Raw genomic sequence first — 14,447 nt, forward strand, 5'->3', positions numbered from 1 at the left:
ACTGTGTTAGAATCAGTCTTCAGATTTAATATCCGTGAAATGGAGATAATTGTCCCTGTCATATCTGGGAAATGGGAGCAATAGGTGAGATAAAGGATGCAAAGGGCCTAAAACGGGATTTATCTCCAAGTGATCTTAGTACCAAGGATCAAGATTCTCATTTCAGTGCCAAGTGGGCAGAAACCCTAAGGCAAGTAAATGCTGTTAGCTCCCTTCTAGCCTGTTTTGGGAATAACACCTGAGTGCAGGTCAGCAGGAAGTTATCCTCTGCTGCCATCTAGTGTGCATTTTCGGAATAACATCCGAGTCGAAGATATCAGGGAAATGTATCCTCTGCTGCCACCTAGTGTTAATCTTTGGAATAACACCTGAGTGGAGGTCACCGGGTGAAGCTTTTTCTCTGCTGCCATCTAGTGTGCATCCTGGGAATAACACCAGAGTAGAGGTCACCAGGAAACGTTCTTCTCTCTCCAAAGGCTACTGAGCCAATGAAGAATATGTCAGACCCTGGGCTGGGCCCCAGGTGCGGTCCTATATGCCCTCGAAGCTTCCCACGGGAATGTAGAGTCCTCGAGGTGAAACCTAGCGCAGGGCTTGGCACACCCTGAGTCAACTTCCTTCTTACCTGTGTCTTACCTCTGCATGCCTTATGCCAGCCACACGTTTTGGCTCCTTACCTTTCTCAGGGCAGTTTTTGAACTAACTGTGCTTAGAGAACCTCTGTAAGTCACCACATATGGGGACAGCGGGGTGCAAACTAAAGATTTATTTCTTTGCATGTAAAGAGGCAGCTCAGGGGGACCTGATGAAAAGGGACCCAGGTCTGAGAGCAGAAATCTTGGGTATGGAAACACCACAGAGAGGCCTGTGGGAGCGACTGCAGCCCCCAGAGAGAGCTGCGGACGCAGGCTGTGGGGGGGTCCCGGGCTCTGGCTTGGGGGCTGGGGCTGAAGGGGCTTTGGCGACTCAACTCCAGGGACGATATTTGCAGGAGCTGAACACCAGGCTCTTCAGGCAGCTTCGCTGGAACAGCCGCCCCCCTGCATAGCTGTGTTGGCTGTGCTTGTCCAGAGGGTTGGAGTAGAGTTCATCAGCTTTGCTCGGGCGGAAAGTGTGTTGTCCACTCTCATGTTCAGAGGGCTGGCCTGCTGTGGGAACTTCAGGCTTTGGGGGGCGCCTAAAGGCTTATATGGAAGACCTGGGAAGACAGTGAAGATTCAGCCAAGACGCCCCAAGAGATTTGAAACCCATAGGCCACACACACGGTCAGCAACCCTAGGCCGGCAGCAGCTCAACACCTGACACTCTACACTCTCCATCTATTTCTATCTCTGTCTCTGTCAGTTTTCATTATTTTCTGTCTCTTTCCATCACCATCCAGCAGAGTCCATCGTTCTTGGTCAACGTCCACCTTCCGCTGATTAGGCTCCCTCCCTCACTCCTCTCCCTTTCTTCCTTTCACCTCTTCACTCTGTCATTCTTCTTCCAGGTCAATATACAGTGACCCTCCCTTGCGTCACTGGTCACCTTCCTCTCTGTCAACCTCTGAGCACTTCTTCAGCCCTTGCCACTGTGGTCCATCTGCAGCACCCATCAGCCTGCCCAGCTCTTGGGTGTCTGTTACCACCCACACTTTGGCTGGGATCAGTCTTGTCTGTCATCTCTGCTGCTGCTCCGGTGGCTCCCCTGTCACTGTGCTGGAGTAGTTTCCAATCTTAGCCAGTCTCCTCACCCTCCACTCTGCTCTCTGGCCACTATGGTCTTCTGGGGCCTGTCTTCCTCCAGGGGTGGAGGCAGGGACCTGGAGAGGCAGCACCTGGTGTGCCTGGAGAGGATGGGGTTGAGAGCAGGATAATGCATCACCATCATCGCAGCCTCCAACTGTCACCTTGGAAGGCCTCAAGCTAAACCAGGCAGTGGTTTGGGACCAGAGGAGCCTGAGTACCTCTGCCCTATAAGTTTATGCATACGAGGAACCATGGACGGTCATTATTTTCTGTTACACTGAAAGTGAGAAAAAATAAACTTTTAAAATAATAAGGACATATGCAAATAACTTCTAGCCTCTCCTACTGGGTAGCTATTAAACCATCTCTCCCAAATACGTGTCATTTTTTCATTATAATCTTGTGAAATATTTAAAGAGGCACCATATGGAAACTTCCTATATTTAGTCAGCTTTTGGCATTGATGGTGTTTTGACTAATGGAAAGCATTTTTGATCATGTTTATCTGACATTCCATCCATTTAAATGGAAGATGGTAGTTTATTTTAACATAAGTTCACACACTCGGCTGAGGATACTCCATTTCAAAGCCACGGTCTGGCCATGGGCAGTCAGCAGAGAGAGCTCATCTGTAGAGTGTCGTTCACGACTCAGTGTCTAGTGTCTACTCAGTCCTTTTCCTAAAGAGCATTTAACAAGGCACGTGTGTGTCCCACCGTAAAAGAAATTCACCTTCCTGGTTTGTGTGCAGCTTTACAATAACAGTTGCACGCGAGGATGTTATTTTAGTCACTTTGAACTGCCAACTCATCACCGGTATCTACTTCAATTAAAAAGGGAAAACCCATTGTAAATTATGCATGGACATTTTATACTCAAGGTTCATTCTTCTTAAATAGCAGAGAAAGAAAGAATTAAAAAAGACAAGGCTACCTCTTGAAAATTTGATGTTTCACCTGTCAGGGAATCTTCTAAGATCCTTGTCCAGAGTTATTGTGATGACGTTAAGAGGTTAAGATGGGACACCATCTGTGATTTCACCTGTGGGTCTGTCGTCACATAACCTAGTGAGGTTTCAATAGTTGGATTTTATCTACGTTTGAGGTGTTTTTTTGTTTGTTTGTTTCATCGACTTAATTACTGCATTTAGAAAACAACCCGATTCACTCTTATGCTGCAAAATGTACTTTAACCTTAATTTAGTTAAATGTATTTATCTAGAGTATTATCAGGCATTTCTCATCTTAAGGCGAAACCAGAAATCTGATCTCTTTTTTTTTCTTTTTAAATACCTTACTTTGAATTTCTGCCTGTAGAATGTGTAAACACTACCCCAAAAGGAGGGACTGCATGTTAGTGGACAGAGGGTTGTTTTATGGTTTGTTTTATTTCATCGAAAAAGGAAGTAAACTCATACTTTATTCCACTATCTTCTCTTTGGAATAGTCCGATTTCAGGTGTGGCGCATATCACCTTTCCCTCCATGGGTATGTTCAGGACTGGCCCTTTGTCTCCTGTTTACAATATGTGCACCTCTCACTAACCAAAGTAGCATCTTTTAGCCATATTTCCATCTTATTATCTTTTTACTTCCAACCACTAGACTTCCCACTTGGGCAATGACTCTACTCTTACATCTTTCACTTGTCCACCACCTATTCGGTAATGAACTCAGTTTAAACCATCATCCATAGCTGTCACTCAAAGAAAACCTCCTGAGGCTACTTGTCCTCATCTCTCTGCAGTGGTTGTCAGGCTTGATCCCCTCTTCTCCTTGAAATTCTCTCCTTCCTGGATGCCACCCTAACTAAACTCTCCTGATCCGTCCCCTAACCTAAGCTGTTCCCCTGCCCAACACCAACATATGTAGTAGGCTGTATATGTCTTGATTTGAGCCTCTCTATCTTTTTTCAAAACCCTCGTTTGGCTGCTTGGTCTATTGTCCATTGTCATGGTTTCAGGTGTTACTTCTATTCAACTAGCTTCTGTACTGTGTCATCTGCTCAGACACCTTATTAAACTTCATGTCCATAACTATACCAGGTTTGCGACTGCTTTCAATTGAATGGACTGGTAAAATTTAACCTCAAGATGTCCCAAACTGAGTTCATCCTCTTCTCTCTAAATATCCACCCCTTCATATTGACTTTCTAATTTGGGGCGGTCTCATCCTCCCAGTCACATAGGCTAGAATTGACCAAGTTCTTGTCTTCTCTGCTTCCATATCTAAGCAATTGCCAGCACTGCAGACTTGGTCATCCCAATCTACTTTCTATCTCATCTTCCATTTCTTGACACAGTCTACTGGTCATGGTGTTGCAGAGAAACAAAACCAGTCAGATGGGAAGCTATAGAGAAAGAGAATTATTTTAAGGAGTTGGCTTATGTGACTATGGAGGTTGGCCAGTTCAAAATCTTCAGGGTGCTCTCTTTCCAGCTGAACTCATGGAGAGTGCAGAAGAGAAGAAGAAGGTTCCTTCTGGGCCAGAAACCCTTAAGAAAAAGCAAAGGAATTTTGCAGAGCTGAAGATCAAGCGTCTGAGAAAGAAGTTTGCCCAAAAGATGCTTAGACAGGCAAGGAGGAAGCTTATCTATGAAAAAGCTAAGCACTATCACAGAGGATGTAGGCAGATGTACAGAGCTGAGATTCGGATGGCTAGCATGGCAAGAAAAGCTGGCAACTTCTATGTACCTGTGGAATCCAAAATGGCGTTTGTCGTCAGGATCAGAGGCACCATGGTGCTGCAGCTTCTGCGCCTTCACAGGATCTTTAAGCTCAACAAGGCTTCCATTAACATGCCGAGGATCATGGAGCCATATATCCCTTGGGGGTACCCAAACCCAAAGTCAGTCAATGAATTGACCTACAAGCGTGGTTATGGCAAAATCAATAAAAGGCGAATTGCCCTGACAGACAACACATTGATTGCTTGTTCTCTTGGTAAATATGACATCATCTGCATGGAGGATCTGATTCATGAGATCTACACTGTTGGAAAACGCTTCAAAGAAGCAAACAACTTCGTCTGGCCCTTCAAGTTGTCTTTTCCATGAGGTGGAATGAAGAAAAAGACCACCCATATTGTAGAAGGCAGAGATGCCGGTAACAGAGAAGACCAGCTCAATGGACTTATTAGAAGGATGAACTAAGGTATCTACCATGGTTATTTTTGTAATCTGTTCAGTTATTAAACACGCCTGGTCAAATAGGAAAAAAAAGACAAAATCTTCAGGGCAAGCTGGCCAACTCGAGATCAAGGAAGACCCAATGGTGTAGTTCAAGACCAAAGGCCTTTCAGCCACTATATATTAGTAATAGCACTGGAGCTATTGTTAAATAGTATGTTTTCTAGTAATGTGTCAGGGAAAATATTTTGCACAGTGGAGAGGTAATGCTTTCCCTATTCTCTCAACTTATTCTCAGAATAGAATGAGCTAATGAGTTTTTAAAAAGATGTTGCAAATCAGGGAGCTGCTGGACTCTTCTCCATGCACATGCTAAACTCAAGTTAAATCAGCTTCTGCCCCATATCCTACAGAAGGGGTTTATTGCAAGGATCAAACACACAAAATGGGAAAGGTCTTGAAAAGTCTAAAATGCTAGGCCCACTCAGCATGTCTTTCTGCCCCTTACGGATACGTGGAACTGAAGTTTCCGACCAGCAAATACCTATTCACATATATACCTAAAATATCGATTAACGCCATCTGTCACTTCGGGAAGTCGATATTTCAGAGCCCCGGCTGTGCCCGAGCACCATATCAACGCTGCAGTTAAGAGTGAATTCTTGGGGAGCTTATATAAGGAAAGCGAAACCCCAATTTGGGATGAAGATCAGAGAGTCATAAGCTATTTGGAAAAAAAAGAACGGTTTCGATTCGGCATTCAGCAGAAGGCCCACTTCCCAGGTCGCGTTCACTGTGCTCACACATTGCATTCTGCACGCAAGAAGACAGGAGCCGGAAGGGGCTTCAGAATACTGTAGCCACAGCAATGCTCCCACGCAGCCTTCCTACAGCGGGAGACCGGCCCCAGCCCGGATAAGCCCGTGTGGCTTCAGTGCCGTCTCGTCGGTGTTCGTGCTCCGGCAGGGCGGCCCTGTCCCTCTGAGGAAGGGGGCCTCCCTGTTTGAGTCTCCTTTCCAGGTGGCCGACGTCTGGTCTCAACTCCACGTGATGCAAGACGCCCCATCCGCCAGGAGGCCACGAGCCTGCGGGGTCAGAAGACCCGGAGGGCTTTGCGAGAGGGTGTCGTGACAGGGACCTGTGCAGACCAGGAGCGCACCTGAGCCCAGGGAGAGGGATGCAGCGCGGGACCGCCATTCACGTGGACTAGCCCCCGAGGGTCTTTAAAACGGCCACGCCCTCGCGCATCCAGGGCGGCCACGCCCCCGGAGGGGCCGGTAGGCGTGGTCGCGTGGGGCCCGGAGCCCGTGGCACCGCCCCCGCCCCCACCCCCAGCCAGTCAGGGCTAGGACCTCATTGAGACGTCACCGCGGCGTCCAGTACGGCTCGCGCTGTTGCCCCCGGTGACCACACTGGCCTCACAGTCTGCGGGTCCCTCAGCTGCCGCCCTCCGGGCCGAGGGCCCCGGCTTGAGACCTCTTGGCCCCCGCCCCCGCTCCAGCTGTGGAGGGCTGACTACACTTGAGACTCTCCCCCAGGGGAGAGAGAAGGCGGCCTCATGAGTGAGGCGGACGAGGCGACCCCCACGGGGGCGCCTTCTGCCTCCACCGGTCCCCCGGGCACGCCGAAGAGCCCGGGGCCCTCGACCGGCGGCGAGTCCCCGCGGGCCGCAGCCGCAGACCGTGTGGACGGGGACGCGGTCCCCAAGGCCGCGGAGGCCACAGGCAGCGACGGAGCGGAGCCGAAGGTCATCTCCAGGCGCATGACGGGCACGGTGAAATGGTTCAACGTCAAGGAAGGGTATGGCTTCATCAGCAGGAGCGATACCCACGGAGATGTGTTCGTTCATCAGTCTGCCATCTCCCGGAACAACCCTGGCAAGTACCGACGCAGCGTGGGCGAAGGCGAGACCGTCGAGTTCGACCTGGTGCGGAGCGAGCGCGGCACCGAGGCCGCCGAGGTGACGGGGCCGGCGGGCACCGCGGTGGAGGGCAGCCGCTACGCCCGCGAACGCCCCCGGGCCCGCCGCGGCTCCCACAGCTGCTACCCGGCGGCCGCACCGAGCCCCCCGGGCTCGGACCCGGCACCGGCACCGGCACGGCCAGACCAGCAGGCCGACGGCGGCCGCGCCCGCCTCTCCCCGGGCTCTCCCAGCTGCCCGCGCGCCCGCGCGCGAGGCCCCCGGGGACGAGACCATCCCGAGGCGGACGACCACTCCCGCGCGCCCGCCGACCGTGCCCCCTGCCACCGGGGCGCCCACGATCAGCGCCTCTCGCCCGCGCCCGCGCCCGCGCGCAGTCCTCGGGGCGCCGAGGACACCGACGAGGACAAAGCCGCCGCAGACCACCCGCGAGCGCCCCACGCCTACAGCAGCCAGCGCCGCGTGACCTACCGCTGCGTCCACACCGCCAAGAGCCCGGAGGCGGCGCGCGACGAGGGCGCCCCTGACACCGAGCGCCCCCTACGCCCCGAATGGGCCATCACCACCGGCCGCTGCCTCGTGTCCTCGTGCGGTACCAGGAGCGCACAACATCGCGACCTTGACAAGGACCAGGCCCTGCAGGACTCCGCGACCTTCGGCTGCAGCTCCGACGTCCGCCGCCGCGCGGCCCCGCGTGGCCCCCGCTGGCCCAGCGACCACGGAGCGGACCAGGCCGCCGCCGCCGAGAGCCGCCACTACCCTCGGGCCTTCGCCATGCGCCCGCGCGGCCGCACCCAGAGGCCCGCCGTCCCCGCGAAGGCCGAGCCCGCCATGCATGCCGGCGAAGACACCTTCGCCACGGCCCAGGGCCCTCGTCGCCGGGCGCAGGACAGGGCCCCAGACGAACACGCGCGCCGCTTCCCACCACCGCGCAGGGCGCCCGCGGAGCCCCGCCGGCCTCGTCCCGCCGGTAGCCCGCGCGGAGCTCACCATCCCTGGTCCCCCCAGGCCGCAGGGCCACCGCGCGTGGGGCCGGGCCCCAGCTGCGCCTGGCCGAGTCAGGCACGGGGGCGCCACACCATCCCAGGCCCCCGGGGCTCAGCGAGTACCAGCCAGAAGCCCGAAGCGCGGGTCGTCGGGAGCTGCTGGGACACCAGCACCCTGCAGTGCATTCCTCTGCTGCGCTACGGACCCAGTGCCTGCAGGGGCCTGCGCTGCCGCCCACAGTCGCCGCCCGAAGCCCCGGTCTGCGACCCCAAGGGGACGGAGGACGAGATCCAAGCGCCGCCTGCAGAGACCCCTGGTCCACCCAGTGAAAAGCAGAGCGCCAGCTCCGAGGGCCCCACAAGCACCCTCGCGGCCGACTGACAGCCCGGCTCGCTCCAGGGTTCCCGGCTGGGGCTGCAAATTCATACCTACGGGGAGGGGGGGTGGGGAGGGGGTGCCTTAGGAGAGACACAATCTCTGTGTCACCAATAAAGCATATTTACTCAGTCTGGACTCACCGGGTACTCTGGTTTGCCCCCGCGCCCACACCCACATTCCCATCGAATTTCCGGGGGACATTACCAGATCTTAGAATTTCCAGAGTCCCTCTGAAGGTTGACGTGCGGTCACTCACAAGACAAAGACGACTGTCGCCGCTTCCGTATCTTCCCGAGGCCGGGGTGGGCCCAAAGATGGTTTTCGGTGTTAGGGGGCAAACTGCCGAAAGGTAACCCTGATTCTTTTCTCGCGGGTACAAACTTTCTTTAAAGGTAACCCCGAAGGGATGATTCCAAAAAAAAAAAAAAAGGCTATGACACGTTGCACACTATCAGTGTATTGAAATGGTCGACTCGGGTGTCAGGTGTCCAAACAGAACACACTACGTCATTTTTACGCATCACCCCTGTAATCTGAAGGGGTTTTCACGATTGATCCCAAGGTCTCTGGCCAACTGCATTTCTGGGGTGGTCTTTGTAATGCTGTTTCAGAAGAAAGTTCACCAAATCTCAGTCCCAGCTTTGTCCTTACAGGGACACATTTAAAAGTTGTTTTAGACAAGATCTGACCTTTTTTCCCAGGCGATCCTAAGGGTTTGACATGTGCAAGAGAGAGAAATGACCGGTCCTCCTCCCCCTCCTCATAACCACCTCTATTTAAGCGACCTTGGAGGGAAGTAGTGACAAAGATTTGCTGAGTAAGAGAGCAGGCCCTCCTCCCCCACGCACAGCCATACTGGGGGCGCAGACACTCCATGAGCTCAACTCGAAAGCCCTACAAGGTGACACGAGCATCGGAATGAACCATTTGGCTCATTTTGGGGGTGAGGGTGGGGTGGGGAGAAGGAAATTTAAGACCAAACACCCAACAAAGCCATTTTAACATTTTCTTTAAAGTAAACATCTTCTCGGAGCCGCAGATCTGGGCAGCCGTGCTGAGGAAAGAAACAACTTTTGCCCTTGCCGATGAGCAGCAAAACCCTTCGCAGTCCTGACGCTGCTCGGGGAAGGAGACACTAAGTGAGACCCAGAAGGTGTGATGCATCTTCTCAGCCAGCCATGGCTTCCCCCGCATTCCTGCCCACCACTCGCCCTCCGACACCCGCTTGCGTGCAATCAGCGTGTCCCCGCATCAAATGGACACTCCTCCGCAAAGTCCTCCAATCGTCGGTCCTCTTAAGCTATGCCGCATTATTTCGCTTTCGGTGAGGTCAGTGTCCTTCCTTCTCAGTCCCCCCGGCCTTTGACATTTGCACGCCGAGCGTGCCGCTCCTCCAGCGGGATGGCTTTGCCTTAGGAGTCTGGCAAAGCCTACCTGGATCTTGCCCGTGGATACGGTACCGCATCGCATGTGACGTAGATTTCATATGAGTTCATACACGGGAGCAATACGCCTGTCATGCAATATAATTCATTCACGTATGAAAGCCTTCGGGGGATGGACTACCTTTAGAACAAATGATCAAAATGGCACATCGCTTCATTTAGGGCTGGGGATCTGAAAATCTCGGTGGTTAAAACACCGTGGGGCTTTGAATTCTACTCTTCAGTTAAGGGAAGAGGCGTGAAGTCACGCGGAAGGGGTCCGTCAAGTTGGGCCTATCACTTAGCCGACGAACGAAAATTCAAAGGCGTCGCCTGCTTTGTCTGAGGGTTACACCTATTATTCAGAATTTGGTAGCGCTTCTGAGAGGCAAGACAAGGTACACAGGTACACATTGATAAATTGTGCTTTCTTTATTTCTGTTAGTGTGTGTTTTTTTAATTTCCACCACCTGTTTGAGTCTCCGCGTTGCCATCTGCTCTTTAGCCATCCGTTCTTGCATGTTGTCCACCTTCCGAGCCATTAGGGCCCTTGGCGACATCCGTCACGGCGATCTTTAATTCTCAGGGCGATGATTCCTACACGGCCGCCGTGTCTGAGTCCGGCTGTGGCGTTCACTCCGTCTCCTCGGACGGTGTTTCTGCACATGGGCATGACTCCTAAGGCCTGTGGTGTGCGCTTTCACCAGGTTAGGGGCGAGTCAGTCTGTGTTTATGTTTGTCCGTAACCGTAGGTGTCAGCAGCCGAAAGACCCCGCTCATCTTGAATCAGCCCCCCTTGTCCTGGGTTCCACGAAAAACTGCTTCTGAAACAGGGCCTGAGCCTTGCCATTCTTTCTAGCTGCGACCCGCTGCTACTGTGTATGTAGGAGACCCACTGAGGCGGCGGTAAGGTGGGGGCGGGGAGGCGGGGACGAGTGTCCTCTGGTCCCACGCTTGGGCCTCAGCCTCCGGGGGGCCTCACACCCCAGGTCCACGACTCGCACCAGTCGCTTCTCAGCTTTCCTCTCCCACTGGGGTGAAACAGGAAGGACAGAAGGGACTGGCGTTTCCTGATATCGTCCCCCGCTGCGCAGGCTGCACAGCGACAGGGCCGAGGGGGCCATCCTCTCCCACACCCGCCGAGGCTCTGGGAAGGCCGTTCCCTCCCGAGGCAGGTCCCGGGCAAGGACAGGGTGCTCGGAGCATGTCTCACGATGGACGTTTTCCCGCCCCACTCTGGGAGAAAGCAGGGATGTGTCTATGGCCTTCCCCTTGGGAACCCGGTGGGGCTTCTGGAGGAAAACTCGGGTCAGTCTGGAGAGCCCCCTGAGACTGGGCTTCAGGGAGCTTTGCTCTCTCAAGCGAATCCGTGATCGACCTCCAGCAACGATTCAATGACTAATCGATCAGCACCCCTGCCAGATGCTGGCTGCGGCAGCACTGTCTGCTCCTGCACGTAGCCAGTCTCTGGATTTGCCTCTCTCTCCGCTTTGCACGGAAGGCATTGGCCTCGTGAGCCGAATTCTCTGACATCTAGACTTAAGAACTGATTTTCGGGTTTCCAACTTCGTGTGTGCGTGAGAGGCCACGAGTGCTGCTTTCTCAGGCTCCTTACAAGCGAGCGGAAGGCTGCGCTCTCTGGAAATGCACGCCGACACGAGCGCTGCGGGGAGCCAGGTGAATAACCAAGGCAGGTTTACGAAAGTGTTGCCGGAGCTGTGTTTGCCCCGACATCTTGGTCGGGACAAGAGACTCTTGTGCAAATTCTTCTCCATTTCCATATTGGGAGTGAAAAAAAGGTGTTACCTGTGTTACCATTTGTTAAGGTTTAAGAGGACTAGTCCCCTGTTTCCGCCGCGTTTTAAAATTCTGGCATCTGGGTGATAAAAGGGGGCCCAGGATGAAGAATTCCTGCTTTGTCATTCTGAGCTACGTCTAGACCCTAGCTAGGCATCGATGAATACAATGATGAAAAGAAAACTACTAGGAAAATGAAAATATTCAGACTGTGAGTCAAATATCAATATCCTCCACCCGAACGGTTTATTCCCCGCTGCGCAGGCACCTCGGTTAGGCTGTGGCTCACAGCCTGTTGGTCAAATCCCAGTCTGAGGACTGCCGTGAGCTGGGATTTTAGACACATACTAACATTTCAATCAGGAGACCGCGAGTCAAGCGGGTTCCCCTCTATAACCTGCTAAACCTCATCCGACGACTTCAAGGCTTTAAGACAAAAGTTGGAGAGCGTCGGAAGAGGAAAAGGGTCTGCTTCCAGACCGTTTGGATGGAAAACTGCAACCTCGACTCTCGCCAGAATTCCCAGCCTGCCGGTGGGCCCTGCGGACTTCAGATTTTCCAACCCCCACAACAACGGGGGCGAATTCCTTAAACTCTCTCTCTGACTCTGTCTCTCTGTCTCTGTCTGTCCCTGTCCTGTCTCTGTCTGTCTCTGTCTCTCATCTGTCTGTTCTGAATTACTCATCTCTCTCTCTCTCTATATATATATATGTGCTATCTATGAGTGTGTGTATTGGTTCTGCCAGAGAAACAGATCTACCAGAAATATCCACTAACAGATTTGACAGGAAATATATATATAAGTATATATATATATATATATATATATAGTATATATAGAGAGAGAGAGAGAGAGAGAGAGAGAGAGAGAGACATATATATATGTACATCTATGTGAGTGTGCGTATTGGTTCCACAGAGAAACAGATCTAACAGGAAATATCCGCTGTTCTGTTCAACCCTCAGGAATACAGATTTTGCTACCAAGACAGTGTCTAGAGGAAGAGAATCTTAAGACTGTGTTTTCTGTATTGTTTCTGGGGGTTCTTGAATTGGGTCTGCACATGATCAGATTGGAAGGCCGGCTATGTCCAGTAGCAGAAAGAGTGCCGATATCTATGAGTCGATGTGGAGTGGAGAGACGCGAATCATCACCATTTGATATTTCTAACCAAATACGTGTAAGAGGCCAGGTTCTCAGTGAGCATGCATTTGGTACCTTAGAACATTTTTGTCAAACTAGGGACTGTAATGAGATTGGCTGGTTGCTTGTCATCAAATTAGACAAAACGGGTGGGGCTGGGGGTGGGGATGACGAGATCAAAGATTCCAACTCCCAGATCAAGCACCCCATAAAGACCGGACGTCTTCCGTGTCTGGTCGGAAGGCAAGCCCTATACCTTGTATCCACACAGCTGAGATTTCTGAAAACCAAATCCCAGAGTTTCATACTCTAACTGGCTGAATTCTCAAAAGTGAGCGTTCTAATCTCACGGGGTGGCCGCTGTTAAAGGGAGACAATGGACTGCAAAGTATTGGGGTCCTGAAGAATGGAAGGGGGAATGTGGGGCGATCTCGATGAAGCCGGAGGACACCGATAACTAGGGTTTCTTTGCTTTTATTTCAATAACTAGGTTCTAATGAGACGGCTTTGCCACTCCACCGTGTCTGAGAACCACGAACCTCCTTTGCCCGAGGAATCCCTACTGGCCTCCACCGAGGTAGCTGCCTTGAGAGACGCCCCTGATTCTCCTCAGGCCCCACCTTCAGAACCCTTCTTCGCCCCTGGGCCTGCCACTCGCAGGCCCTGAAACGCGCCGTACAAAATATGACCCGTGAGGAGGTGGGTGACACTCCAAGAGAACTGCACGGTTTTTCGAGGTTCTCCAGGCAATCCTGGGGCGTATGTACGTGACCAGATCTTCACATTGGGGGACACCGGTAGAGGACACCATAAAGTAGCGTCAGGACTAAAGTTTTGATATGGGACCACTGGGCAGAGATTCTGAATTTGCCGTTGCCCCTCACGGGGGCGAGGGGGCTCTGAAAGTTCGTCTGGTTGTTTGGCTGAAACATGGACCCCAAAGCCCCTTAGACCTTCAGAACGGCACTGTTACACTCCAGAGAAAAGGATTCAAGGAGCGAGAGCGATGAGGATGTGACTGTGCATTTATTTACCTTCTAAGATGAGCTCACCCCCACCGAGGAAGGCCCAGAAGCCACACCCTTATCAGTGACTGTGAGATGTGACCTAGGGAGGGCTGCCCAGACACGCTGGCAGAGCCCCGTGGTCCCTCTTCCCCGCGGGACACGGTTTACAGTGGGAAGGGCCGGCACCGAATTGGGAAACTGCGACGTGATGGTGTTCATCGGGTCCTGAGCGTCAGGGGACAGGTGGCAGCATTAGCCACACACAGACGAGGTTGCTGTGCTGTGACGGGCCCCGCCACTGCGTCTCCCTTAAGTGCATGTGTTAAATTCATAAACCCGGTACCTAAGGCTGTCACCACATTCGGACCCAAGACCTTGAACGAGGTCATGTAGTCGAAATGGCAGCTTCGGGGTGGGCCCTATTCCCATATGTCTGGTGGCCCTTGGAAACAGGAAATTTAAACGCAGACATGGACACGCACGGAGGAAAGACCGCCCGAGGCAGACAACCTCCTCCGATAAAGGAGGGAGGCCTGAGAAGAAAGTAACCATGCCGACAGCTGGATCTCTGAATTCTGACCTCCAGAACTGTGAGACAACTGTCTCTGGGGATTCGGCCACCCCTTATGGGCTACTCCGTGACGGCAGCCCGAGAGAACGAACGCGTGCGGTGACTGTAAATGACGGCAGAGTCGAAGCAGCCGTGAGCTCTGAACAATAAGCTAAGACGCAGAGACCTACGGTGCCGGGCGTTTGGGGGCCACGGTGTTCGCAGAAGCGAAGTAAACGGGTGGCGGCTATTTTCATACTTGATCTGTACACGTGGAAGATTCTAGGTCAAGTGAACAGAAGTCGAACTTGAATGATAACAGCACAGAGCCCCTTAGTCAATTTCCAGGCTCGAGCCAGTTGTACAGACCCAGGAACCCTCAAATG

At 52.8% G+C, this 14,447-nt stretch overlaps 1 protein-coding gene across 1 annotated transcript; it reads left to right on the plus strand.

The window, feature by feature from the left end:
• The first annotated feature begins 4,172 nt into the window (after positions 1-4,172).
• LOC120592793 (60S ribosomal protein L7-like) lies at positions 4,173-4,789 on the plus strand. Its single transcript, XM_039850474.1, has one exon. The coding sequence runs from the start codon at positions 4,173-4,175 to the stop codon at positions 4,779-4,781; it is 609 nt and encodes a 202-aa protein (XP_039706408.1). The 3' UTR covers positions 4,782-4,789.
• Positions 4,790-14,447: the final 9,658 nt, after the last annotated feature.

This window comes from Pteropus medius, unplaced genomic scaffold (genome assembly GCF_902729225.1).
Source record: "Pteropus medius unplaced genomic scaffold, Ma_sr-lr_union100, whole genome shotgun sequence".
NCBI lineage: Eukaryota > Metazoa > Chordata > Mammalia > Chiroptera > Pteropodidae > Pteropus > Pteropus medius.